This window comes from Lycorma delicatula, chromosome 9 (assembly GCF_047948215.1).
Source record: "Lycorma delicatula isolate Av1 chromosome 9, ASM4794821v1, whole genome shotgun sequence".
Taxonomy (NCBI): Eukaryota; Metazoa; Arthropoda; class Insecta; order Hemiptera; family Fulgoridae; genus Lycorma; species Lycorma delicatula.
Genome location: NC_134463.1, coordinates 95355471 through 95382600, shown reverse-complemented (window position 1 = coordinate 95382600; position 27130 = coordinate 95355471). Strand labels below are relative to the sequence as shown.

The 27130-nt window shown below is 29.5% G+C and overlaps 1 protein-coding gene across 2 annotated transcripts in view; it reads left to right on the top strand.

Moving 5' to 3' along the window:
* The window catches only part of LOC142330765 (DNA-binding protein Ets97D-like), a 34081-nt gene extending 10045 nt beyond the window's left edge, over positions 1-24036 (top strand). For both annotated transcript variants that reach the window (XM_075376210.1, XM_075376211.1), the window contains 7 exons: positions 696-810; positions 4810-4942; positions 6128-6272; positions 10042-10395; positions 14134-14325; positions 19178-19401; positions 23841-24036. In XM_075376210.1, coding sequence (XP_075232325.1) covers positions 696-810; positions 4810-4942; positions 6128-6272; positions 10042-10395; positions 14134-14325; positions 19178-19401; positions 23841-24014 — 1337 coding nt within the window. In that variant the 3' untranslated portion in view covers positions 24015-24036. The remainder of the gene's footprint in view (positions 1-695; positions 811-4809; positions 4943-6127; positions 6273-10041; positions 10396-14133; positions 14326-19177; positions 19402-23840) is intronic.
* The last annotated feature ends 3094 nt before the right edge of the window (positions 24037-27130 follow it).

The following is a 27130-nucleotide window of genomic DNA, read 5'->3' as shown; positions in this document are numbered from 1 at the left end:
TATTTTCCTTCACTACTAAACTGGTTGAAGTGCTGTTTATTCAAAATGTCCACATCTACCCTAAAAAAGTGCTCTATTGCACATACACACACACATCAGGTGTTGATGCAAAACTCCAACATATATGTTTCAAAGTGTCCCCATAATGCCAAATTTGGCTTTTAGCAAATTCTCCAAACCTCTTCTCAAATTGAAAAAATAGCTCACTGGATGATTGACCTTATCATTTAAAGTGATAAGATCACTTTAAAGTGATAAGATCACTTTAAAGTGATAAGATCACTTTAAAGTGATAAGATCACTTTAAAGTGATAAGATCACTTATCTGGTAGAATCTGGCAAATCACATGATATTGAGGGTATTAAAAAGTTATAAAGTTGCTCCAAATGTATCAAATTGTAAGCTAAGTTGAAAAATAAAAAAAAGGATTCACTCAGAACTATTAACTAAAAATAAAAAGATCATGTGGCTTTCACATTAGTAGTCAATGAAATTATCCTCTAATTTTTGTTTAAAGTCTCATTAGTTTGTTCTATGCCAATAAAGAAGTTTTCTGTATTTTGTTTGGTAGCTTATACAGCTGATTTACATTTGTATTTATTTAGTGTTTTGCTGATTTTCTTTACATGAAACAGATTTTATCATAATTATTATTTGCATTTATTATTATTTTATATTTTTTAAACATAATCAGATGTAGAAAAATCACTTGACCTTGTAAATGGAATCACTGAGGGGCCTGGTTTGATATTTCAAGATCATTTGGATACACCAGGTAGCCATGGAGAGACAACTTATATTGAAACAAGGTAATTAATGTAGTATTTAATAATAAAATATTATTACCTATTGAATATTTTTATTAATCATTCATTTCAATTATAAAGAATATTAGAGAATACAAATTAATTACCTCCAGAATCAGAATTGAGATAATTTTTTTTTAAATTATGATCAGTAATCTAATTACTCATGTGATAACTGTAATTTTTAAGCAAATCTATTTGTAAAGTTGCTTATTTAAGCAATTTATAACAAAATGTAAGTCATGCATAATCCTTAAAATGAGATAGGTACTCATCCTTAAAATGAGATTAACTCATTATCTAGATTATGCTGTTGTCCTTTTTCTTTTATATTTATTTCTAATTTTGTTGTTTTTGTACAGAAAGTTCATTTTAATTAAAAATATGAATTTATGCTCAAAATATTTCACCCTGCAGTAACATTACAACCTTTGGTTATATATTTTACATTGATAAAATGGGGGAAATAGGCTCTCCATTTGGGTGATAGGGGTAACATTGTATTTTTTTTTTATTCTATTAATATTTAATATAATCTATTTGATATGAATCTTAAGTAGATGTAAAAAAAAAAAATATATATATATATATGTAATGTAAAATATGCTAAATCTATTCATCATTTAATCAACTTTGTAAGAAAACCGTATCAGTGTAAAAAAAATTGTGTTTCAATAATTCAAACCAAAATGGCAGCACTTTAAATACTATCATTCACCTAGGTATCTTCAGGTTTCATTACACTGAAATGAAAATGAAATGTGATAAATTACAAAAACATTAAATAATCTTTTTTATCAGAATATTAAAAAAATAGGAAAATGTGAATTACCAAACTTACAAAATCATAAAATTAAAAGTATTTATGATACTTAAAATGCAATATGTTGTATTTCCTACATATCTTCAGATTTTAAAGATGTGAAAGAACCCCTCTTAAGATCTGAAATGGTTTAAAAGTGATTAAAACCATTTTAGTTACTATTATCAGCGGAGATTTTTTTTTTTCAGTAATATTTTTTCTCTAATCTGGGCAATTAAATAAAATTATTTATGATGCAGGTATAGTTCCAATTTATAATACAAATGTTATGCTCCTATCCTTTTTAAAAGGGGTATTGCAACAAAATTTTTAAAATTACAAAATAGGTAGCCGAAGAAGGAACATAATTGCTTTATTATGTTGAAATTCCAAAAATTTTTCAAACATAGAATTTTATTAGGAATTGGAATAAACTTGCAGGCTTTTTTTTCTTTCTTCCCCAGTGCACTACAAAATGACATTATTAGCTCTCAGGACATAATATTCTTGTAGGAAACAGTTAACCTTAATAATACCAAACTTAAAAATTAAATGTCATAAAAAAATTAAATCAACAATTAAAAAATATTAATAATCTAAGTTAAAACAACAAAATTACCATCAGGCTTGATGAAATTTTACATCATTCCAGTATGGCAATGAAATTGTGTTATAACAAATTTTGTGGTTGTTAGGGTTTTGTTTGCTAAATTTTTAGGTTTTTATTTTTGTTATTTGTTGATGTAATTGTAGAATTATGTGCTGACTGATGTTGTAGGATCCCGTGAAAGTCGAGTATTGGTATTAGTTTTTGTAGGTTTTCTGTTATTGTGTTTGGTGGTTAAGTTGTTTTTTTTATACAAGGTGTGTAAATATACCCACCGGGTTGGTCTAGTGGTGAACGCGTCTTCCCAAATCAGCTGATTTGGAAGTCGAGAGTTCCAGCATTCAGGTCCTAGTAAAGTCAGTTAGTGTTTTTACATGGATTCGAATACTAGATTGTGGATACCGTTGTTCGTGGGTGGTTGGGTTAATCACACATCTGAGGAATGGTCGAACTGAAACTGTACAAGACTACACTTCATTTAAACTCATGCATATCATTCTCATTCATTCTCTGAAGTATTATCTGAAAGGTAATTACCGGAGGCTAAACAGGAAAAAGAAAAGGTTTGTAAATATGAAACTGGAATTTGCCCATAGATGGCCCTAGTGTAGTTTCCATCAAACCGCGTCATTGGTGCCATTTTCTTTCTTTGACAGCGAACAAAGATTTTCAACTCACAACAATACAAATTTCATACAACAGCATACTTTTAATTAGCATTGAACATGTCGAGTTTTGTACCTACAAACTACAATTTGCGGACAGCATTGATTTTCGGTTACCATTTAACCTGTTGCACAATCATATCAAATGCTTGTTGAAGCTTACAGTGAGTGTGCTCTTGGTAAATCACAGTGCTTTGAGTGGTTTAAAAAAAAAAAATTTTAAAGTGGTGATTTTGACATGAAAAATGAAGAACCGTGGAAGACCACCAAAAAAGTTTGAAGGCAGTGAATAGCAAGCATTATTGGATGAGGATGACATTCAAATGCAACAACTCGCAGATCAGTTAAATATAATAAGAGGAGCCATCTCCATACGTTTGAAAGCCATGAGAAAGATCCAGAAGATGGGAAGCTGAGTTCCACATGAACTGAATGAATAACTGCAAGAAAACCGAAAAACCACTTGTAAATGCTGTTCGCCAGGTACAAAGAAGATCATTTCTTCATTGAATTGTGACAGGTGATGAAAAGCGAACGTATTTTGAGAATCCTATGTGTAAAAGATCATGGGTAACTCCAGGCGAACGTCGACATCGATTTTAAGGCCAAATCACTATGGAAAGAAGACAATGCTCTGAGTTCGGTGGGATCAGAATGGTGTGATCTATTACGAGCTGCTAAAACCTGGTGAAAGTGTTAATACTAAATGCTACTGACAACAAATGATCGATTTGAATCTAGCTTGCGTGAAAAACGACCAGAATATCAAAAAAGACAACACAAAATGATTTTGCTTCATGATAATTTTCAGTTACATAGCGCAAAACCAGTCAAGGAAACTATTGAAGCGCTCAGTTGGGAAATACTTTCACATACAGCTTACTCAACAGATTTGGCTCCATCCGATTACTATTTATTTACATCGACGGGACACGCAGTTGCTGACCAGTGCTTCACTTCTTATGAAAATATACAAAAATGGCTAGATGAGAGTTTCATATTTGCCTCAAAAGAGCAACAGTTTTTTTGGCGTAACATTCATAAAAAATGTATACATTTTTCCCATCTCTCAAAATATATATACATATGAAAATTTGTTCATGTCTTTATTCAAGCTCAATAAAGTATCCATTGTATAGATTCCATCAGAGATGACACATTGCTAATCCACATACAATAAAAATTGCTTTAACATTTACCTAAAAGAATCAAAGAAACGAGCATTATTCATTATTGGAATTTCATTTTGTAATTTTATACAATATGATTTTTAATTTATTAATCTGTTAGAAGTTTTAATAAAACATGGTAGTAATTGTAAACTACTTTATTTTGATGAAATAAAAATGCTAATGGAAAGATTGCACAAATAGATTTATTAACATAATTGAATCTGAAGAAAGTTTTGATAAGAAAACATAGTTAACTTTTAAAAAAAAGTATGCAAAATAGACAAAATAATTCATTTCATCATACAGTTATAATAATAAAATTAAATGCATTATCTTCTTATCAAATATTAATAAAACAGTTGGTTTAGAAATTAAATAATAAAACATTACTTCCTTATTTCTGTTCATGTTACGTTTCTAGTATTTTGTCTTATAATATTAAGAAAAACTAGAAATACATTGAAAATAAAAGAGCTAAAAGCAAACAAATAAAATAGCCATTAAATTTGTAAGAAGCAAATGTAGATTTAGAAACATAAATATCATATGTTGCCTGTGTACTCTGGCTAGTGTGGTTTGCAGCAACTTGGTGCCTTTGACATCACTGGTCACGTAATATTCCTACTCTCTTCAATATATCATTATGATTTTTCGTGTCATATTAATGTTGTTTTATTACTAAAAAATGTTATTATTAAATTGTTACTATTTTGTTGAGTTTCGTAATTTGGTATTATTTTTAATTTCATTTCACAGTGAAGATGAAGCAGAAGTTCTAATGCAATATATGGATATTCAGGATCCTTTAACAAAATTACGTAGTCTGTTAGAACAGAGATTATCTATGGATTTGTCTGATTATTCATTTTGTTTACAGGATTCTCAAATTGTAAGTGATAAAATTTATTATTTAACCATTAGTTTGTTTTATTTATTTATTTTCGATAATGAATACCATAAATAAATGTTAATATTCTGTTTTCAGATCCGTTAAAGTTTTGTAGATGTAAGGAATGATATCAAGTTAGTGATTAATTTTTAAAACTTGATTCCATCTTCCCTTACAATTATCAGTTGTGAAATACATCTAGGACTGATTATAATAATTAAAAACAAGTTTCAAGCATTATCTTAATATTTAGGGCTAGTATACATTTCAGGTAACATAAAATGTTGAAATTTTGGTTTAACAAGCATAATATGTTACATATGTTTACATTGCTGATTTCTATATTATTTTAAACAGACAAACCTCTAATGCATTTTTTTTAAATTTTGGTTTGTTCTTTGTACAAACATTTTTTATGAACATATTTCTGTAATTATTTTCGATTAGCACACATTAATATTTTATATTAATTATGTATCCCACTTAGTATAGATAGGGATATTTAATCTCAACAGATTGGGTATGGTAATTATTCTATAAGATAATGATAAAACCCGTTTTTCTCTTCCTTACATAATGAATTTTAAATAATACATGCTACAAAAAACCATTAATTTTGAAAAATTCTGCATGGATTTCTTCAGGCTATGCAAGATATGTGTTCATTCTGCTTCAGTAGGCTGTTTGTTTCTTTAAGTTGTTTGTCTTGTCGTCAAATGTTATTTTCATGCTGCTGGGGGGGTCTTCATTTTACACATACCACAACTCACATTGAATCATCCTCTATACTGCAAACATGATGAGTGATGCGCTCATGCTGCTTACACATGCTGTATGCATATGTGCTAGCTTAATTCACATTAACTTGGAGTGATTGTTTCTCTTTCATTTAACGTACTGTTCATCTCTCTATAATGCTCTGTTCTGAAGCTATAACTATTTAAAACCCACTACTATTTTACAGACACGTTGTATATTAGCCACTCGATAAATTATTGTAGTTTTCTGTCTACTACAATTTAGTTATTTTACAAAACCCAAGCTTATCAAAAATGTGATCACCCATTATTATACCATTTGCAAAACATTTTGCCGTGTGTAACTGTTCATAAGTGCATGTGTGTCGGATTATATAAAATTACTGAGGAATGTATTTTAAACAATTTTACTATTGGCTTTTTACAGTTAGAGAGTCATAAAAATCTAGTTGATCAATGTGTGCAAGGTGAAGGAATGGTTCAAGTCAATGTGCAGTTAAAAATTGAAGAAAAGAAAATAAATATTGTGGATGTTCTAAAACCTGCTGAAGAATTTGTTGAAATTGAGCATAGTAAGTAATATAGTTTAATTAATTTTTCCCCCACTTAAGCATCTAAGATATTAAAAACAAACTAGTACTTTTTTTTTACTCATAAGGAGTTTTGCCACAAATTTATTATCACCTTAATCTAATTGGTAAAATAAAAATAATACTAATCACCTAATGTTATAATAGGAGTTCTACAAAAAAAATTTCCACGTGAACCCAGTAGCGATTAATTCCAGCGAATCTAAGCAGGGTGATTTTTTTTATAGCCGGTCACAGTTTGTTCCAACTTGAACAACCCAAGTACAGAATTACAAAGTAAATGAAATGACACCTTATTTTTCTCTTCTATATTCCAATAGCACTTGCATGATATCCCATATCATGCAAGTTGTAAATAAATTATATAAAATTACATATTAAAACATAACAATTTTTTTTTTCTAAAAAATTGTAATATGTATATGAGAGGGTTACCTCTAAAATAAAGATTGTTTTGTTGTAAAAAAATTTATTCTGAAAACTTTATAAATATTTTTTATTTTTTTTAACTACATAATATCTTACACTACTTCTCTATGTAATCGCCTCATGAATTAAGGCATTTATCATAGCGATATACCAGCTTCAATATACCCTCGTCATATTCTTCGCCTCCAGTCATTGTCACTTGGTAATTGCTTACCATTCAAAAATTCTTTCAATTTCCCAAACAAATAATAATCAGTCCAGACTATATGATGTGTGATCGTAAATTTCCCTTCCAAATGTTCTCTGTAAATCATCTGTCACACATGCATTTTCGTGCAGCAGGTTGATGCCGTCTGACAGCCACCCATGTTGCCGATTTTGAATGGTGCGCTGTAACTTACGTAGAGTTTCACAGTAGGCTTCTGCATTTATAGTCATTCCACATGGCATGAAATCAATCAGCAGTATGCCAAACCAATCCCAAAAGACGCATCATCAGTTTGCATCCAAATGGCTTCAGCTTGACCTTTATTGGTCTGGTTGGTGATTGAGGATGACACCATTCACTCAACTGCCATTTTCTCTCTGTTGTGTAATACAAAATCCATGTTTCATCGCCAGTAACAATTGAATTAAGGAACTCATCATCACCATCTTCTGTGTAGCACATCAAAAATTCCAAAGCAGATCCCATTCGGATTTTTTTGTGATGTTCCATTAAGACATGAAGTAACTCAGTGTGCACAAACCTTTCCGAAGCCTAATTGGTAATGAACAATGCGACCGGTAACAGCTCTGGAAATGACAGGAAAAAGAAGGGCCAGGTTGGAAATCATTGAACGACGATCTTTTCTGATTTCATCATCAATGTGTTTGAACAAGTCCTCTGTGATTATCAAGGACCTCTCTGAACGTTCTTCAAATGCACATTAATTTTGTTATCTCTAAACCTTTCACACCATTTTTGGATGTTTTTTTCATTCATTACATTATCACCGTACACAGCAACCAACTGCCTATAAATTTCAGTCAGCTTAATGTTATGGTTTAAAATCGTATGACTCCACATATTTCATAGTCTGCGGCAACATCAATTTTACTATTCATTTTATAATTAATTACTAATATGTAATCAAAGATACTACAACCTAACAACTTACAGATAACAATGCAGTGTGTACATAACTAGTGTAGCCATAATGACACAGGTTTGCCAACCTTAAGGAGAGAAATTTCCCAGCGATCTTTACTGTAGAGATATCCCTCGTATTTAATACAAGGTCATAACCCTTCATCATGTAGCAAATAGATTCTATTATATTCTTGTTTGCTATTATTCATAAGTGCTCTTTAAACACTATCTGACCTTTTTAGCATTCTTCCAATAATTGCAAATATTCACACATCTGTCACTCTTCTTTGTAACCAAAATACTTGTATCGGTTTCTGCCGGGTTTCATGCCTCAAAAATATCCCAGATAACAAAAGAACTTATGAGTCTTGCACCGAACAATCATTCATGGATTAAGTTATTCATCTGCTTTATAAATGTCAGATGAAGGCAGTGTGCCAGCATGAGTGATCAACTATTGTTGCCATAAGCTACATCTAATAAAACTATTGAATTGTCTTCGTCTTGAATGAGAAACAGTTGCAGTGAAGAGGTGGATCACAGATCACATTCCTTTGCATATTAGATTAATGCCTGAATGGAATTAGTGTTGAATGGTAGGTGACCTACCGACTGATCTCAGACCTCCAAAGATGGCTGGAGCGCAATCATGGAGAACTGAGATAAGAGTCGAATCAGTTCCTGATCATGAAGGTTGCTGTAAAGCATACCCGTGCATGCAGGCATCGAGATCCTCACACAAAGTGTGATTATTATGAAAGAGAGGACACCGCAGAAAACATTGTGTCTGAATTTACATGGCAAACAGTGTCAAAGATGGTTGTCAGAATTATCCACACAAAGATGGCAGAAGAATTACAAGAGTGAATTCCCCCTAATTTTCTCTTGGGGTTGTGTTTATATTAAAAGCAGATCCAGCCCCAAGGAGCATCTGGTGAGGCATCTGTATCCCCTTGGATATTTACCAAATATTCAGTTCTCCTTGATAGTTTGTTAAATTGCATTATTTGAATTATAGATTAAACCAGTGTGGAGAAATGTGTTATTTTAAATGTTGATATAAATGGAATCGACAACCTCCTTAAATCTCTAAAATTATACTTCAGTTTAAAATTAAATTTTTATATTCACAATTTATTTTTTTATGGGAATTTTTTTCACTGCTACTCTTGTTAAATAATTGAATGAATTGCAAAATATAGATAAGTTATTATAGATCACTTTTGCCGCATCTTTTAAAGAATTTTCTCTTTTTGTTCTGAAACTTTTAAACACTACATACAGCTTTATCATTCTAATTAATTATTAAAAAATAGTTATTTATTATAGAAGAAGAATTACATTTCATTATAAATTAAAACTGATGAAAACTTGTAACATTGTAATAAATTAAAACTTCTCTTAATAAGTATAATAAAATAAAAATAGTAAATATCTAATTTAATCTATGAAGAAAGAATGTCTTTATATTTCTTTTTTAATTTTTGATCAATCAATATGAAAGCTGTTTCAACTGATAACAATGAATATTGCTTCATGGTTGAAGCAATGAATATTCCAAAAGAACTTATAAAAGGAAAAATCTTTAAAAGAATTAATGAATTTAATTTATCAATAATATACACACAAAAAAAATAATTCTTATATGTTGAAAAGTATTTTCTTCTGAAGAAATTAGTGGTTATTTTTCTGTTCTGTTTTATTAGTGTATTTTTCCAACTGATGGATTTGAATACCCATTCAAATCATTCTTTTTATAGGATCTTTACAGCCCAATATTACTTTTTTTATATGACGTTCGCTCTATTTACAAAGATAAGTAATGAGTGTTTTTTTATAAGTATTTTGTTATACCTTTTCTGAATAAGATCATGAAGTCATCAATAGTTAACATCCAATGTAACATTTAGTTACTTACATTGTTACCATAAAAAGAAAAATAATTTCTCTCAGTTTTATATGTTGCTTTATTTTGATATATTTTTTATATTTTTATATTAAGTTTATTAAATAAGTTTAAACAAACTTTGTCTTAACATTTGTTATGTGTAGTTCATATGGAGAATATTTTTATTGTTGTTTTTTTAAAATTAAATTTCAATAAAGAGTTTTTATAAAATTTGTAAAAATAATAATTTGATTTGTACCTACTCATTTTTAGTCATCTTTAATAAAACTGTTTTTCTTCAGTGTCAGATAACTTTCAAGGAAATGCTAAAGAAGAAGAAAATGGTGCAAATGTTGTTGAACCGTCAAATGGAAAACCAATTGTCCGGTGGATTGTAGATGGTAATTTTAAAAGAGAGCAGCAAAGATTAAATATTCCTCAAGATCCAAATGATTGGGAAGTTGCACATGTTCGTCATTGGTTATTATGGGCTGTTAGGCAGTTTAATTTAACTGGGATTAAATTGTCGGATTGGATTATGACTGGTTCAGAACTTTGTCAGATAACATTAGATCATTATAGAAAAATTGTACCCAAAGATCCTGGTGATGTATTTTGGACACATCTTGAGTTACTCAGGAAATGCAAATTTGCAGGTTAGTTTCATTCAGATGAGGTATTTGTAATAATGAATAATCTTAATTTTGTTTATTATAATCATGATTATGTGCATTGTATTATCATTCTGTTAATTTTTTTTTAATTGAATATTCATTAAAGTTTTTCAAATATTTATATTACTTGTATCATTCTATAAATGAATTACTCATTTATTTCATGAGAATGCATACACAATAATTATGTAGTTAATTAGTTTATAATAAGTATTTATCAGGTGCATGATTGCCATTTTGTTGATGCATGAATGATTGCTAATCATCTTCATGGTTATCTGCATTGAGACATGCCCCTAGCATAATGATTTCCCTCTATTCTTGGTTAAACTTTACCTTACTGAAAATTCCTATCTCCTAGATTTTCTGTAATATTTATTAATCTTTTCTGTCCTCTCTTTTTTACCTTGTACTTATCCTCGTAGCACTTTTTAATCAACTGTTCTCCTTTCATGTTATGTCCAGTCAGTTAATTTTCATATTCTAAACTGTTGTGATTAAACTTCTTTTCTCATTCAATCTTCACCATGCCTATATTTAAAACGCCTCTACTCATCTTTTTTCCTTATTGTATGGATTTTTCACATTCACACAGAAAGACAAGGCTGATAGTGATTCCCACTTAAGGAAAATTAAACATAATATTATTTACTTTGATGATCTATATAAACCAATTCATGAACATGATTGTTTTTAATAAACTGTATATCAGTACAAGATATGTTTAAAAAAAGGCCGACTGTGTAATAAAAATTATTAATGTATTTACAATTTTTCAGCTTACCCCTTCAAAGTAGTCCCCATTGCTACTAGAAAATTGTTCTTCCCTTTTTAGAACATGCTTTTGGGAATGTCATGTGGTACTGTATTTTCCTTAAATTAGTCAAAGATGACATCCTTTCAATGTTACCTTCAATTTGAGTAACAAGAAAAGTCTCCTAGTGCCAAGTCTGAAGAGCAGGATGAGTAAAGCACAATGGTTGTCACTTGTTTTGTCAGCTGCTTGCGGATAAGAAGTGACGTATGAGCTGGCATGTAGTCGTGTACATCTTTACTAGTTTTTCCACAGCTCAGTCCTCTTTCTGTGTATAACATCACTCAAACTCCATAAATCTTACGTATAGAACTCCTTGTTTACTGTTTGACCATGTAGAATGAATTCATTATGAACCAAGCCTTTACAGTAAAAAAAAACAAAAAAAAAACACTTTCATGTTTGAAGGTGATCCTTTCACCTCCCACTCACTAACTACATTTTGGTTTCCACATAATAATCATAAAACTTAATTTTATCTTTTGTCTCCTGCTATGTTTTTCAAAACGTTTCCATCACTACAGTCAACGAAGTCTTGAATGATTTTAACATAGTTCTCTTTCTGATCATCAGTTAGCAAATGTAGCATGAATTTTGTGAAACATGCATTTTTTCTGTTAAAATTGCATGGCATGATCCTATTCTAATGAACACTTCCTCAAAAAATTTCTTGTGCAGTTAAGCGGGTATATTTATGAAACAGAGTATGAACTGGATTAAGGTTATCATCGTTTGTTGATATGGAAGAATATCCAGGCCTGGAATCTTCATGGATCAATGTTCAGCCTCTATGATTTAACCACTTGTAGCACTGTGATCTGCTTTTATGGTTTTCTCCAATTGCTGGCTGAAGCTTTATTATCTTGTGAAAATTTTACAAAGCTGGAAGCAAAATTTAACACAAACTCGTTATGTTCATCAAGATCTTTCATTTTCACTTTATATTAAATCTGATGACAGGTAGGTCGCATGTTTACTCCAACTGTTGTTACTAAAAAGTGGTAGTTGGACATATCAAAGAACGTTGTATTTCCAAAAGTTGCCATACATTCTGTGCACTAATTTGCATACTGTAACAAAATTTCAATCTTATTTTTAATACAACTCATATTTAAAATTAATTTAAAAGATATTTTATGTATAAACAAAAAAGTATTATTCTGTGGATAAGTTTTCAAGTTGTATTTCTTACATAAACTTGAATTTTCTGCATACTTATTTATCACATACTCAAATATCTTTTAGTTGCAGACCTGTTATTTTATCCACTACCAGTTGGATTTATTTATTATTATTATTATTTATTTTAATTTAGGTCCTGTCTTCTCCTTTTGGATTGAAACCATGTATAACATACAATGTTTCACAATAGAAAAGGGCACATTTATTTCTTGCTTTACTTTCCCCATCTTTTTTTTTTTGCTATCACACATATAATGTGCACAAGAGAGATAGTTTTTTTTTCTCAAATTTAATGATGTTTACTACAAAACTAGTTCCTGTGGTGAGTAGAGTAAGATTGTCACATGTAGAGCTGAATGTCATTTGCAATTCAGTAGGCTTGGCATGCTACATGCAACTTTATATTTGGTTCGCTCAAGATGATAGTATTGTTGTTCTTAAGGATGGCTATGTCATTTTTGGGAATGACCCATATTTTATGTCAAGGTCATCTACAACAATTACGATTGTGGCAGTTAGCATACACACATACATAGTTAGTTCATTTATTTTATATTATAATTTTATTATTTTTCTTTTTAATTATAAGCACTTTTTTATTTACTCATTGTATAAATAAATCTCTTTAGTTTTCCTTAGTCCTCCCTGGGAAATATGAGACCCAATTCCTTTTTATTATCCCTGGAATAACAAAGCACCATCGGTAACATGATTTATATAATGTGTAATTTTATAATATAAAGAAAGAATTTACTTCACTCATTGTTTACCTGTGTTCTGTTTACTGAAATGTTTCCAGGTATTTCACAAGACATTGGATTGTAACACATTGCATTTATTTATTTTTAGCTAAGCTTTTTATTTAGTTTAACTTTCTGTTCATTTTTATTTAAAAAAACTGAATGATCTTTTAATAATAAGAAAATTTTAGAAAAGTAAAATCATTTGTATGATAAATATTTTTTAAAGAGAAAACATCTGAAACTCTTTTGGGTGATTAATTGATTTAAGTTACTTATAATGTATTTATTTTGATCCCTCACTTTTATAAAGCATTATAAAAGTATACATATGTATTTAATGATCGGTATAAAAAAATTGCTGGATGTTGACTGCATATATAAATATATGAAGTCATAAAGTATTTGATTTTTTTCTTAACATTTTTTAAAAACATATTGGATTTGAACGTGTAGGATTTTATTTTTCTTATCTTCTTGTAGGCATGTAATACAACATGTAATATGTTGAATACAACAATAAACAGTATGTATTACTTTGCATATAAGGATGAGAGCTCATGGTTTTTTTTTTGTCATTGGTTTCTGTTGATGTACTTTGAGTTGCAGTAATCTGATTTGTAATACAAATTACAGAGCTACAATAGACATAAAAAAATGAAAAATAGAAAAATTTTGATCTGTTCTGATATTATCAGAAGAAAGTTATTCATCTATGCCTAAAGAATTAGATTTCTAGCTCTTAAAATGCTTATCTTTTTCTCACCTGCTGGATATTTCTATCCGCCTGATTTTTTTATTTTCCTATTAGAAATGAAAGATTCCAAACCTTTCTAATTAAATGGTTATTCTACTTATTGAAAACAGCTAATTTTTTTATATTTCTGTTCAGCTCTTTCTTTTATTTTCATACATCAAAGCATTTACTTATGAAAAACCTTATTTCAATTTTTTAACGTAATTGTTTTTGCTATCTTTTTTCAGCTGTGATACAGAAAAGTCAGAAAGAATCAGAATCAGAAGAAACATGTAAAGTTTCTCCTATTAAGAAAATGACACGTGCTCTTGGATCTATAAAGCAAAAAGGTTGCATACGAATGACTAAACCAAAAGTAAACAATAAAGTTCTTTTAGTACAAGATTATAATAATACCCAACCATGTGGTAATAGAACTGGTAAGTTTGATTGATCATTCAAATTAGGCATTATTTTACTTAAGATATTTGATTTTGCATTTAATTGAAGAATGAAATTAAAAATTTTTAAGATATTAACTATGACAAAGCATTTGAATTTGCTAAATTCTGTATGCCTTCTTTCTCTTTGTTTTTTTGTCTTCACTTATGCCATTGGTTTGATGCTCTTCCTCATTTTTTCTTTCTTTTGCAAGTTTTTTAATGCTTTTATTACCTTTTTTACTACCTTCTAGAACTAAATTCACCAACCTGAATGCTTTTATTTAATATCTGTCAACATTGTTCTTTTACTTTCCTAGTGTATGTAGACAATAGTTACATTAAAGTAGAAAATATGATCATGTCAAAAATGGGTTATCGGGTTTTTTTTACAAATCTTTACATTTTAGAATCCAATTAGTTGGATTCATTCATTCAAATAGTTGGATTTTAGACAAAAAAACATAAATACATATGTATATATACAAATGTGAGACATGTGTACGTATGTATGTCGCATTGCTTTTGGCTGTATATCTATATCTCAGGATACCAAACAATTTTCTTTAAATTTGATTAAAATATTTCTGAATATGGGGTATTGATCATATTAATGTTTTCAAAATTCATTAAGGGAGTGGGGGATATCGCAAAAACCAATTTTGGTTTTTTCAGAGGCACTTTGGAGAAAACTTTATTAAAGCAAATTTGTTACCTTCAATACATGTAGATGTATTTATCCACTGGAACATTCAAGGTGTCAGTCCCACATTGAAGATGTTGGAGTGTTGTTGCGTACACCAGAACCATTCATAATGTGCTTCCAAGAAACGCACCTTCTGCAACAAGATGCAGTAATACTCTGGCTATTTCTGTGAGAGGTATGACTGTCTCATAGATAGAGAGACAGAGTATCAGCTACAAAGATACCACTAGCCAACCTCGTCCCTGCAGTCTTCATAAAAATCTCTGTCTCTTTCAAATTGCACAGCAATCTATATCATTCACTGAACTTCCAAGTTTAATGCACTAGATATACAAAATCTCCTCGTCCAAATTCCATCTCTGTCATTAATAGCAGGAGACTTTAATGTCCATCATATTTTATAGGACTTAGCAGTCTGTTCCTCTCAAGAAAATATGATAAACCGAGTAAGACAAGACTTGGACCTCTGCCTGCTGAATGATGGATCATTCATGTTTGTCATCATCAAGTGGTACTTTGTCCAACATCGACCTCTCCTTATGCTCGCTGAGTTTATTCCCTCAACTTAATTGGTATGTTTGTAATGACTTTTATGGCAGTGAACATAAACCAATTGGCAGTGAACAAAAGACCATGGAGATGGATAGCTGAAAAAGCATACTGAAATGGTTACCGAAAGCCTTTCTGTCACAGTATGATAATGCTGATGCTGTTGATAACTTACCTCTTTTAACTCCCTGGTACTTGAGAATGCTAGTAAATGCATTTCATAAACATCAGAAAATCCAAGGTGTCCCTCCATTCACCGGTGGAATGACAATTGCCAAAACGTGATTAGGAAATGATGACAGGCACTGTGTAAATTTAACCGCAGACCTACAAATGAACATCTGAATTTGTACTGTAAGGCTAGTATCATGTTTCATAGAAGAAAGTCATGGAGGAATTATACATAAACAACATCTCACATACTACCCCACATCTACTGTGTGGAAGAAGCTTTGTGCAATTTGCAGATCCCAGAAACAGTCTATCCTCGGATTTATTCATGAAGGAGAACTTACATCATCTTCTGCAGTTGCAGCTAACCTGGCAAATTGCTTTGGTTCGATGTCCCTAACTTCGTCATATACCAATAAATTTAGGAGATAGTACTGTTAAAAGTTTATGATTCAGTCAGCGAATTGTATGCTCCCTTTACATTTAACACGTTATCGCATACATTAAAAAACTCACATGACATCTCCCATGGACGTGACAACATTCATCTCAATATGCTCTCAAACCTTCCCAATTTGCCACTACATCACATGTGAATTTAGAAAGTGTTATTCTTTGCGCAAGTCTTCCCACCCATCTAGTTGAAAGCCATTGTCGTACCAGTACTAACCCTGGTAGGTCAAAGCATGCTCCTTTGACTACCACCTTACCTTCTTGACAACCATTTTGTGCAAAGTGAACAAGAGAGAATGGTGAACCACAAACCTACATGGTATTTAGAGAGACATGCCCTGATATCTCCAGAAGAATGTGGTTTCCGCCAGGTATAATCTTCCATTTACCATCTGGTGTCACTGGAAATAGCTATCCAAAATGTTTTTCTGCTCCACTAGCAACTTTGCTGCTATTGTCTTTGACATCAGGAGGGCATATGATATGGTCTGGCAATATGGTATTCTAACACCTTAAAGAATAGGGAGTTGTGAGCAATATGCTTGCCTTTATTAGGGGTTCTAATACAAGAAAGTATATTAAGGGCCACCTTGTTTACTTCAGCTATCAACAGTGTTAACTAAATGTGTGCAGCCACCTGTTTTTATTCTTTGGTTTGGTCCCGTTTGGATTATGGTTGGCATCGCTCACTTTTCAGCACATCATATCGTGCTTAAGATGCTGGATGCTGTACACTATACCTTTCTTTGTCTTGCTACTTGTGCCTTTAGATGTAAAGCACTGTCACAAGCGTACTTGTTGAATGCCATGAGCCACCACTTTGCAGCTAGCATCTACTAGCTGGATGCTAGTGGCTAGTGGTGCCACTTTGCCACCAGTAACAGCTGGACAGGACCGCTGCTAGCATCTTACTATGCCCATCTTAAAGGACAACCAGATCACCCAGTTTTTAAAGCAGTCCTTCCAAACCCTCATTTACAACTGTATGAAAAATATCCACATTATACATCATCAATGGGTGTTTGTACCCGGTGTTTACTGTATTTTTAAATTTTGGCACACCTTCTATTTTCCCAACCTATCCCTGTTCTCATATCCTCCATTGAGGCTCAACCCCCCATAAATATAATTATGACTTCACCATATGTAATAAAAATTAACAACTATCAGCTTTAAGCAAATTTTTTGCTAATTTCTATCCAAGACAATCCCATGCAGTAGTACCCTCAGATGGGTCAAAACAGAATTATACTAATGGATGTGCTTTTGTTGTAAACATCAGAACCTACATGTTTGGTCTACCTGGTATTACAAGTGTCTACAATGCTGAACTGTACGCCATTAATTAGGCTTTGAATATCATTAACCCAAAATACCGTCGCGTCCTTATTCATAGCGATTTATGTAAGGCACAAAAAGCTTAGAACACTTGTTTTCTAGATATCCTATCGTTACTGAAATACGTTATGTAATCACCGAGTTGAACTGTGATAACGCACAAGTGAGTTTCTGCTGGATCCCTACCCATGTGGGAATCCTCGATAATGAATGTGATTCTGCTACTAAAGACACATGTAGGCAATTGTCTTTCACCACTCGTGTTACTACTACTGATTTTATTAATTCTGTTAAATATACTCTTTCAGGAAAGTGGCAAGGTGACTAGACTGTTACAGTAAATAATAAACTCTTGACACATTAAGGATACTGTGCTTCCGTAGAACTCTTCAAATAGGAATAACCGTCGAGAGGAGGTTGTTATTTGCCATTTTCAAATAGGGCACACACATCTTACTCATGGACACCTAATGGATCAGGCCGATCCACCCATTTGTGTTCGTTGCAACTGCCAACTAACAATACATCACATCCTTGTGAACTGTGTGTTATGTGACATTGCTTCATAAATTTAGATTAGGTGCTAACATCAAAGATATTCTAGGAAACAGTATGAGGATGTGATTGAATATCTTGCTGTATCTTAAGGCTGTGCATCTGTATTCGACTGTTTAATACTTATTGTAATGTAGATTACAAATAGATAGAGATACATAGATTTATTTTTTGTAATATAGGTTATATTTACTCTGGGCAATGATACTACGAAAGTGTTTTTCACCTCCGAAAATAAAAAAAATTAATAAATAAAAAAAAAGTTTTTCAAAAACTCAACCCAACTTCTTAAAATTGTGTTTAAAGTATTTTGTTTTAATTTTATATTACCACAGACAAAAAAAAAAAAAAAAAAAAAACATTTTCTATAGTAGTAAATATTGAAAAGTAATAAAATATTTAAAATTTCCAGTTTTTTTTGTTTTTAATTTTAAATTTCTTATGTGTTTGTGTACTTTATTTTTCGCAAGTATAAATCTTTAATGTCGTATCAAGAACATTAAAAAATTTTATTATTGAAAAAGTTTTCTAATTTTGTTAATACATTTTTGTTATTATTTTATAAAAATAAAAGTCAGACCATTAATTTTTAAAATGCAAAATTTCCAGCAAAGCCGGATTTGGCAATGAAAAAACCCTGCAAGGCTGACCAGTGCAAAGTAGGCCAAACTTCTTGCATCTCTATAACTATAACATTTTTCACATTTACCTGTAACATTATATTTCAAAAGTTTCTGTTCTATTTTTGTGGTTTTTCTATTGTGCATTACCTTCTTTTCCTTTTTACATTTTTCCTTTTTCTTTTCAATGTGTACTACCTTTATATTATTAAGTATTTATTTTTCTTTGCTTAAATATACTAACCGCATTAATAATATAGTTAATTTAGTTTCTATTTTCATATAACAATTTAAAATGTGTAATACTGTACTGTTGATTTATTCAAATCAATTTATTAGGAAAATAGTTCCTAAAATAACTATTTGTATGTAAGAGTACAAGTCATCCTGTAAAATATTAATTCACAAAGAAAAACTGGAAGAGTTTATACCTGACAAGACATTTATATTTTATTTCCAGGTAATAATGGGCAAATCCAGTTATGGCAATTTTTATTAGAATTGCTCACTGATAAAAACCATCGTCATGCAATACAATGGTTAGGTGGTGATGGAGAATTTAAACTTGTAAATCCAGAAGTGGTTGCACAATTATGGGGAGAAAGAAAGAACAAACCGACCATGAATTATGAGAAATTAAGCAGAGCTTTACGTTATTATTATGAAGGTGATATGATATCAAAGGTAAACAATTTTATACACAAATCTATTTTAAAATTGTCTTGTTTTTAAATGTATTAATCTGTAGTATTTGAATAAGCCTCCTGTCATAAAATAAAAGATTTGTTTTTCAGGAAATAAATCTAAATTACCTTGTAGCATCAATTATTTTTCATTATAATGTTAACCATCACTCCAGTAAGAAAAATAAATTAGTGTATCAACTAATTCTATTGAAAGTCAATTCTTATATTCTATCCTAATTGTTATAAAAAGGAACTGATAATGACTTGAAAAATTTGTAATAAAGAATTCGTTTTACTTTGTATAAAAGAATTTGTTTTACTTTGTATAAAGAATTTTGTTTTATTCTGTAGAACAATTGAATGAATAAATTACAGAAACATTAATTCTATGATCGCAGCAGATACTAAGAAATTACTCAAATTACTCATTTAATGTGAATTAATTTTTCCTTTATTAGTTTGTTGGTCACCGACCATTATTCTTTTATTATCAACACCAAAGACAAATTATTTAGATCAGTGTTTCCCAAAGAATGCCCCTCACCGCTCTGTGGAGCTGAGGGGTAACTTCCTCACAGGGGTGCCATTAAATATTAAACAGTTTTCATAATTCTATTTCCATTTTCAATTCAATGTCATAGGACATGACATCCAGCAGATCTGGTGCAAATCACTAGTTATTGTTTGTAGAAGTCTCTATAAATGGTTACTAGTCTCTCGATTGTTTTTCGGTAGTTTTCAAATTTTCTAGTACCTCGTGTTCATATGTAAATAAATTTCCATTTAATAATGTTTTAGTATTATTGACTTAGTTTTCAGAGATCATATAACTGAATATACTTGTAAGTCAATAAGTTTTTTGACGTATGTTTTCTCATATGCGTTTTTAAAGATGAATTAGTTTTACTAACAGCAATAAGCATTGTGAGAGTGAAAACAGGGCACATCATCAACCAATGGCAAAAGCATGAACATGTGTAAAAATCAAAAATATGATAACTATTTGGACTTCAGTTTTACTTTGATAGAAGTCAATGGCAAAGGGAGGCTACAATGTGTTCTGTATAAGAAAGATCTGGCATCAAGTGTGTGCTGCTAAGTTGAAATGCCATTTAGAAACAAATCGCTCATCCCAACCTAGTTAGTAAAAATCATGATGACTAACACAAGCTAATTAAATCAACAAAAGAGTAGTTCTTATTAGCAGACATCAATATCAAGCAGTGCTTTGCATCTTACAAGGTCGCATATAGAATCACAAAAGGTAAGAAGCCCCATACAATCGCAGAAGAACCTATTCTACTGGCTGCTGTAGATATGATGCACAGTATGATCAGTGAGTCTGCAAGGAAGTTACTCATGTAAAACAGAAAATATTAATCAGTCTGCTTTTAAATTAGTTAGTAAACACTTACTGGTTCCTCCTACACAATAACAATAGCAAAATCCTGCATAATCATTAAACTACATCTATAATCTAATGGCTTCACAACGCCTGAAACACATCAAGATAAATGATGCTGAAAATTGAAGGCTTGAATTTAGGATAAATACCAATAGGAAAGCCATACTTAAAAACCCAATTTCTTAGATAACTGAAGTTAAACTGTTAGTTGAGGTTTTATTATACGACTTGACCTTTTCTTTTAGTCCATGATTATAAAAAATTGATACTTTTAGGTATTAATAAGCAAAAAGGAATTCTTCAATTTCTAACTGCTATTATTAATAATTTATGTAATCAACCAGTAAATCAGTAGTGTTTGTTACATATACTTTATTATAACATCAATATTATTATACAAGTTGAAATTTTTATTGTATTGTGTGTTTGTATACTTGTATTTTGTATTTTACTAAAATTACAATATTATTATATAAAACAATTTCAAATTTGTTGTAATATTGTATTACTGAAATTCCAAAACCAAATTCAAATTTTTTAGGAAGCCAAAAAAAAAATCTCAACGTAATTATAAAATTGTGTAAATAGTTAAATAAGTTTTTCAACTTCCGGCTCTTTACAGCCTATTGGAAAATTCTTTGTGTACCATCCTAAACAGGTTTAGACCTCCGATATCTTCTTATTAATCCTTAGCAAAAATGATTTATATGTTAATGATTTAGTTAAGTGTTTTGTCAGTTTTCTATTTTATTAATATTAGAAGATAATTATCACTTAAAAATGGATTAATATATATATTAATTTATTTAAATTAGATTTTTCATAGTCCATTTTTTTCCTCTCTTTTTGTTCTGTACATTAAGTAACTATACATAATATAATATATTTTTCCAGCTTCTACAAAAGTACAGAATTAGAGAACACTGTTACCTTTACTTTTTTATGTTCAAAACGTTTTCGGACCTAAATCCATCTTCAGTGATATTTTTAATAATTCTTCATCTGTTTACATTTACACATTATATTTTATTTTTTTACTTTTATTTTGTAAAAATTGTTAGTTATAAAGTTTAAAACATTTTAAAAATTCAGAACAAATATTAGTTCTGTCACGAGATTGAAAAAGTATTGCCATAACTATTAAATTATCAAAATCTTATCTTTTTATGCCAACTTAAATAATTTTAATAAGAATGTCCCCATCAAATTCTGTTTGTAGATGTATAAAGCTGAATTTACATATATATATATAAAATTTTTCCAAAATTTCTCATTTTTAGTACTATTTTCACGTTCAATATTTACTCTTTCAATTATTTCTAAATTATTTTTTTTAATTAGTTATAATGTGATTCTATTTATTAAGTGGTCGGCTCAGTTACATTTCAGAAACCTATTTTTTTTTTATTTTTAAATGATCTAAAATGTTTATTAAATCTATCTTATCTTTAAAGGACCTATTCGTTTTACCAATATATATCTTTTCGCAATTGTTGCATTTTATTTTATAAATATCGGAAGAGTCGTATTTATTTTTTACTTTTTTATTGTTATAATATTTTAAATGTTTTATTCTATGATTATCAGGTTTATAAGCAGGCTTATATTTTTTATCATTATATGTGTCAATCAAGTTTTCTACACTTTTATTTATATAAGAGTATTCTATATAAATATTTTCCCTGTTTTTATTTTTATTTATAGGTATTAATGTAGTTATATGGAAAATTCTGGATTATAATTTTTATATATATTTTCAATCAATGATATAATACGATATCTATTTCTTATTGCTATATTTTTTATATTATTTATTTCATTATACAATTCCTGTTTATCATTTATATATTTTATTACTCTATTTATCATGTTTTTAAAAAGATTAATTTTTTGGGACCAAGGATATTAGAATTTTGATTATAATGATTTCATTTGAGTTAGGTTTTTTATTTAGACTGAACAAATACTTGTTCTGAATTTTTTAAATGTTTTTAAATTAAATTTATTTTATTTTTTTTTATTTTACAAAATAAAAGTAAAAAGATAAAATTTAATATGTAAATGTAAACAGATGAAGAATTATTAAAAAATATCATGGGCTTAGGCTCGAAAACATTTTGAACTAAAAAAAGTAAAGGTAAGTGTTCTCTAATTTCTGTACTTTGCAGAGGCTGAAAAAGTATTTTATATATATATACATGAAACAAGGAAGTAAAAATGGAAAATCAGCAGAACCAGTTTTTGTAATTTCTTGGTATATTTAGTGTTATTTTCTTAATTCCGTCTAAAAGATACTGAGATCCCTGTTTATAATCCTTTCTTTGTATAATAATCGTACAATTTATTAATACTAAAAGTTTTAACAACTTTTTTACTCATTGTAAGTTAATCCCATTCCATAGTACTAATGTCATGTAGAGTTGTGTGCTGCATGTTTCCTTCCTTTTGTAAACATTTTTGAATGGTTTATTTACACTAATATGTAGTAATTGTAGAATTTGATTTTATATCACCAATGCAATGACACAGGTGTCAGTATTATTTTTTTTTAATAGAACCCTTTTTTCAGTCTGTAAGATCACTTGTTCATTAATTTAAAAATTCTCGTTAGTCTTTTCTTTCCTTTTTTTTATTATAATTTTATCAGAAATAAAATTTAATGAGATTTTTTTTGCTTAATTTATATCAACTTATATACTTATACTTTAAAAAAAAAAAAAATTTGTTGCTTATTGGTAATACAAATTTTATATTACTGTTCGTGTAAATGTAACATGAGTTTTAGCTTAGTTAAAAATATGTTAATTTTAATATTATGAAATATATTTTTGTATTTTTACTGTACGCATGAATTCTCACAGTATTATGCATACTATATTGTGCAAGTTCTGTGTGCAATATATGTATTTTTGAATAAAGTTTAGATTTTGGAATTACCACAACCTCTATATTCTAAAATAAGAAATTGTATATGTCGATAGAATTTTTTTGAAAACATTAATTATAAGTGTATATATATTTTTTTTTAATAGGTTCATGGAAAAAGATTTGTTTACAAGTTTGTATGCGATTTGAAATCACTTTTAGGGTATTCTGCATCTCAACTGAATAGTCTTGTTGTTGAAGCTGAAAGAAAACTTATGTATAACAACGAAGCACATAGTCTATTTGGAAATAATGATGAATATGTAACACCTATAACTTAAATATTAAATATATTTGTTATGATATTTTAGTGTATTTGTGAATAATTGAAACAACAGAATTACATAAATCTGAATTCAGGCTGTTAGTGTTTATTTTACATCACACTATGAATTAATAATGAATTTCAAATTGCTTGTAATCTATGAAAAATTATTAATCAGATATACTTAAATATTACTTCATTATACTCGATTCATAGATTTTAAAGCACATTTATAGTTATTAATTTATTTTAAATGTTAATGTGGTGTATAGCATATTAGTTGAAATTTAAATAATTTCATAATCTGATAATAGTAAGAATAATTTCACCTTAAAATAAAACTTGAATTTCTAGATTAGTTAATGTAATCTTAATGCTCATCCTGTGAACTGTTATTGATATCAAGTATTTTCGTAATCTGAACTGTTAATTCTAATCGATAACAGAAGTTTTTATAAGCTGTGAGATAAATATTATAAATTAAAGATGAATTTTGTTAATTTGAAAGCACTATTGTTTATAATCATGTTAGTATTATATGTGTTTTTTTTTTGTCATCAAATTGCAATAATTACATACTGACTGACATGCTGTTAAAAAATGTTATATATATTTAGTATGTATGTAGTAAAACTTCTTTATATATGGATTTCCCAAAAAAAAAAAAAAAAATGATGAAAAAGTGTTAAGAAAAGGAAATTGTCTTTTGACTTTACATTCTGTGTTATAACTTAAATCTTAAAATATATGTATATTTTAATCTCTGATGTGTAAATTTAAACAGCTGATCAATTATTGTTTATTATGTCAATTCTTATCATCGTGTGCATACATTTTCTACTCAGATCGTAAATTATTAAGTCCCTTAAATAAACATATAATGTAAGCGTTAACCAGAGAGTTAAAAATTATAATTATAAAATTTTATAATTGATACTGTATACATTTTATAAACTGTACAGAAGATAGGGTATCCAGTAGAGACTCCCCCTACAACAAATAATAATTCAGATGTGGTATAAATAATATTAAAAATTTACACATAAAATAAATACGAAGTAAACAAAGCAGGGAAGTATTCTGTTGTTATACTCTTCAAGTTTTTGTTATTGAAAAAACTAACCTGTACTGAATTTTAACACTGCAAAGTGGTTTCATACAATATTATTAATAAATAATTTATTTAGCAGACTCCTGATAGAGCTTGTTGCTAATCACAGTAAGTTTGAAGGGGAAGTGATTGGCATAGGAGAAGGAAAAAAAACAAGGAGAAATGGCATGTAGAGTACTGTACTGCATACAAACATGATCTGTACTGCTACTTACAGAATCAAATCATAATGTTTTGTTACCAGATAACTCATAATCGCTTATATTATCACCGCTAATATTTAAATCACAAATTGTTATCACCGTTTCTGTTACTGACTTTCTCAATTGCTTTATCAATTAAAGATTTCTAAGAAAAGTGAGATTTTTCTATTTTCTTGGACATGGTCACACCTTGATTTGCATTCATCATTCGTAATTGAATTTGCTCATTCTTCAATTAATGCTATAGTATCGTCTAATTTAAAATTAACATATTTTTCACAACATACTCTTTTAAAGCCACCCAAAGTTCTTCAATTGGATTTAATTCCAGAGAATAAGAAGGCAGTCTCAAAATATTGTGACCTTTCTCGGCTAAATCTGAATGTTTTTTAATAATGTAATGCACAGCTTTTAGAAGTTTATTAATCTGTACAATTTTACATTGTAGTCATAAGCGACATTATTTTGTGTAACCCAATCGATCACATCTTATTTTTAGGTGTTGAAATTTGTAGTGCAGTTCAGATGCTCATTATAGTACAAAGCATTATTATTTCTGATGATGACAGAGTTAGAGTGAAGATTAGGAATTAATTGTTGTTTTACCCACCACTCATAAATAACAGAATTGATATTTTCATGGTAATTTCCTGTTTTGGTACATTTAAATACAAGAAACATATTCTTGGTAAAACCATTTTTGGGACAGGCATGCACAATGCAAGTATGCTTGCCTTTAGAAATTGGAACATCAAGGTTGCAGTTAAAGTGTCACTTCATGATATTGGTTTGGTGTAACTGGCATTTGTATAAAATTCATCCATGTAAATTATTCTGTTTTGGTTATGCTTTAACTGCTGTTAAGTAATATAGACTTCGTTCCAGATTTTCTAATTCTTCTGTTTTTTGTTTTTTTTTTTATTTGAACCCCTATGTCTTTCATAATACACTGTAAAGACCAAAGGCTTCTTTGAAGATTAATTTCCTCTTTTATGACCGGTAATAGCAATCAAAGAGTAACATGTTCACCTCTGCCAATGTGAAAATTATAAATCGTTTCACAAATGATACTTTCATCAAAGTTATCCATGGATGTTTTTTTAGTGTTATGATTTTTCTTGTTATGATTTTATGAAGTACTTTTAAAAGTTTTTGAACACTAATGAGTGAAATTCCCATAGCTTGGGCGATATGCTTCTCAACTGCTTTAAGAAGATTCAGTTCACCTTGTGCTTCCTTTGTCATAAGTTAAAATTATTAAACATAGCTTTTCTTGGTCTGGCTATGTTTAAGTTTACACTCCCTAATTTTTTCTTGTATTCCCCACTACTTTCACCTTCCATGATAAAGTGGAATTGTAATACTATCCTATGTTTAGTTTATTGTAATGTAAAGAAACAGAAAATGTAAAAATTAACAAATTCTTATGACGCCAATAATTTTCATAAACAAAACACAACATGATGTTTTCACAAAACTAATATAATACACACACACTCATACAGACATAGTAACAAATACACTATGACAGTGAAGAAATAACAGAATGAATGCATATCCCTACCACTGAAAATATGTTGTTCCTGTGGAAATGCTTCAAGGACAAACTTGTGGTTTGCAACAAGCCCTAGTATCTTCTCATCTTGTTGAATCTTAAGTTGGAATTCCAGTGAGGCTTGCAATTTTTCACACATAGTAAAAATTATACCTATGCCCATTCATGTCTTGTTTGAGTTTATTATCTTTAAATTAATAATGGTAAATTAATCATCTTTATAAATATATGTATAAAAAAAATAACTAGAGTAATTATTTTGA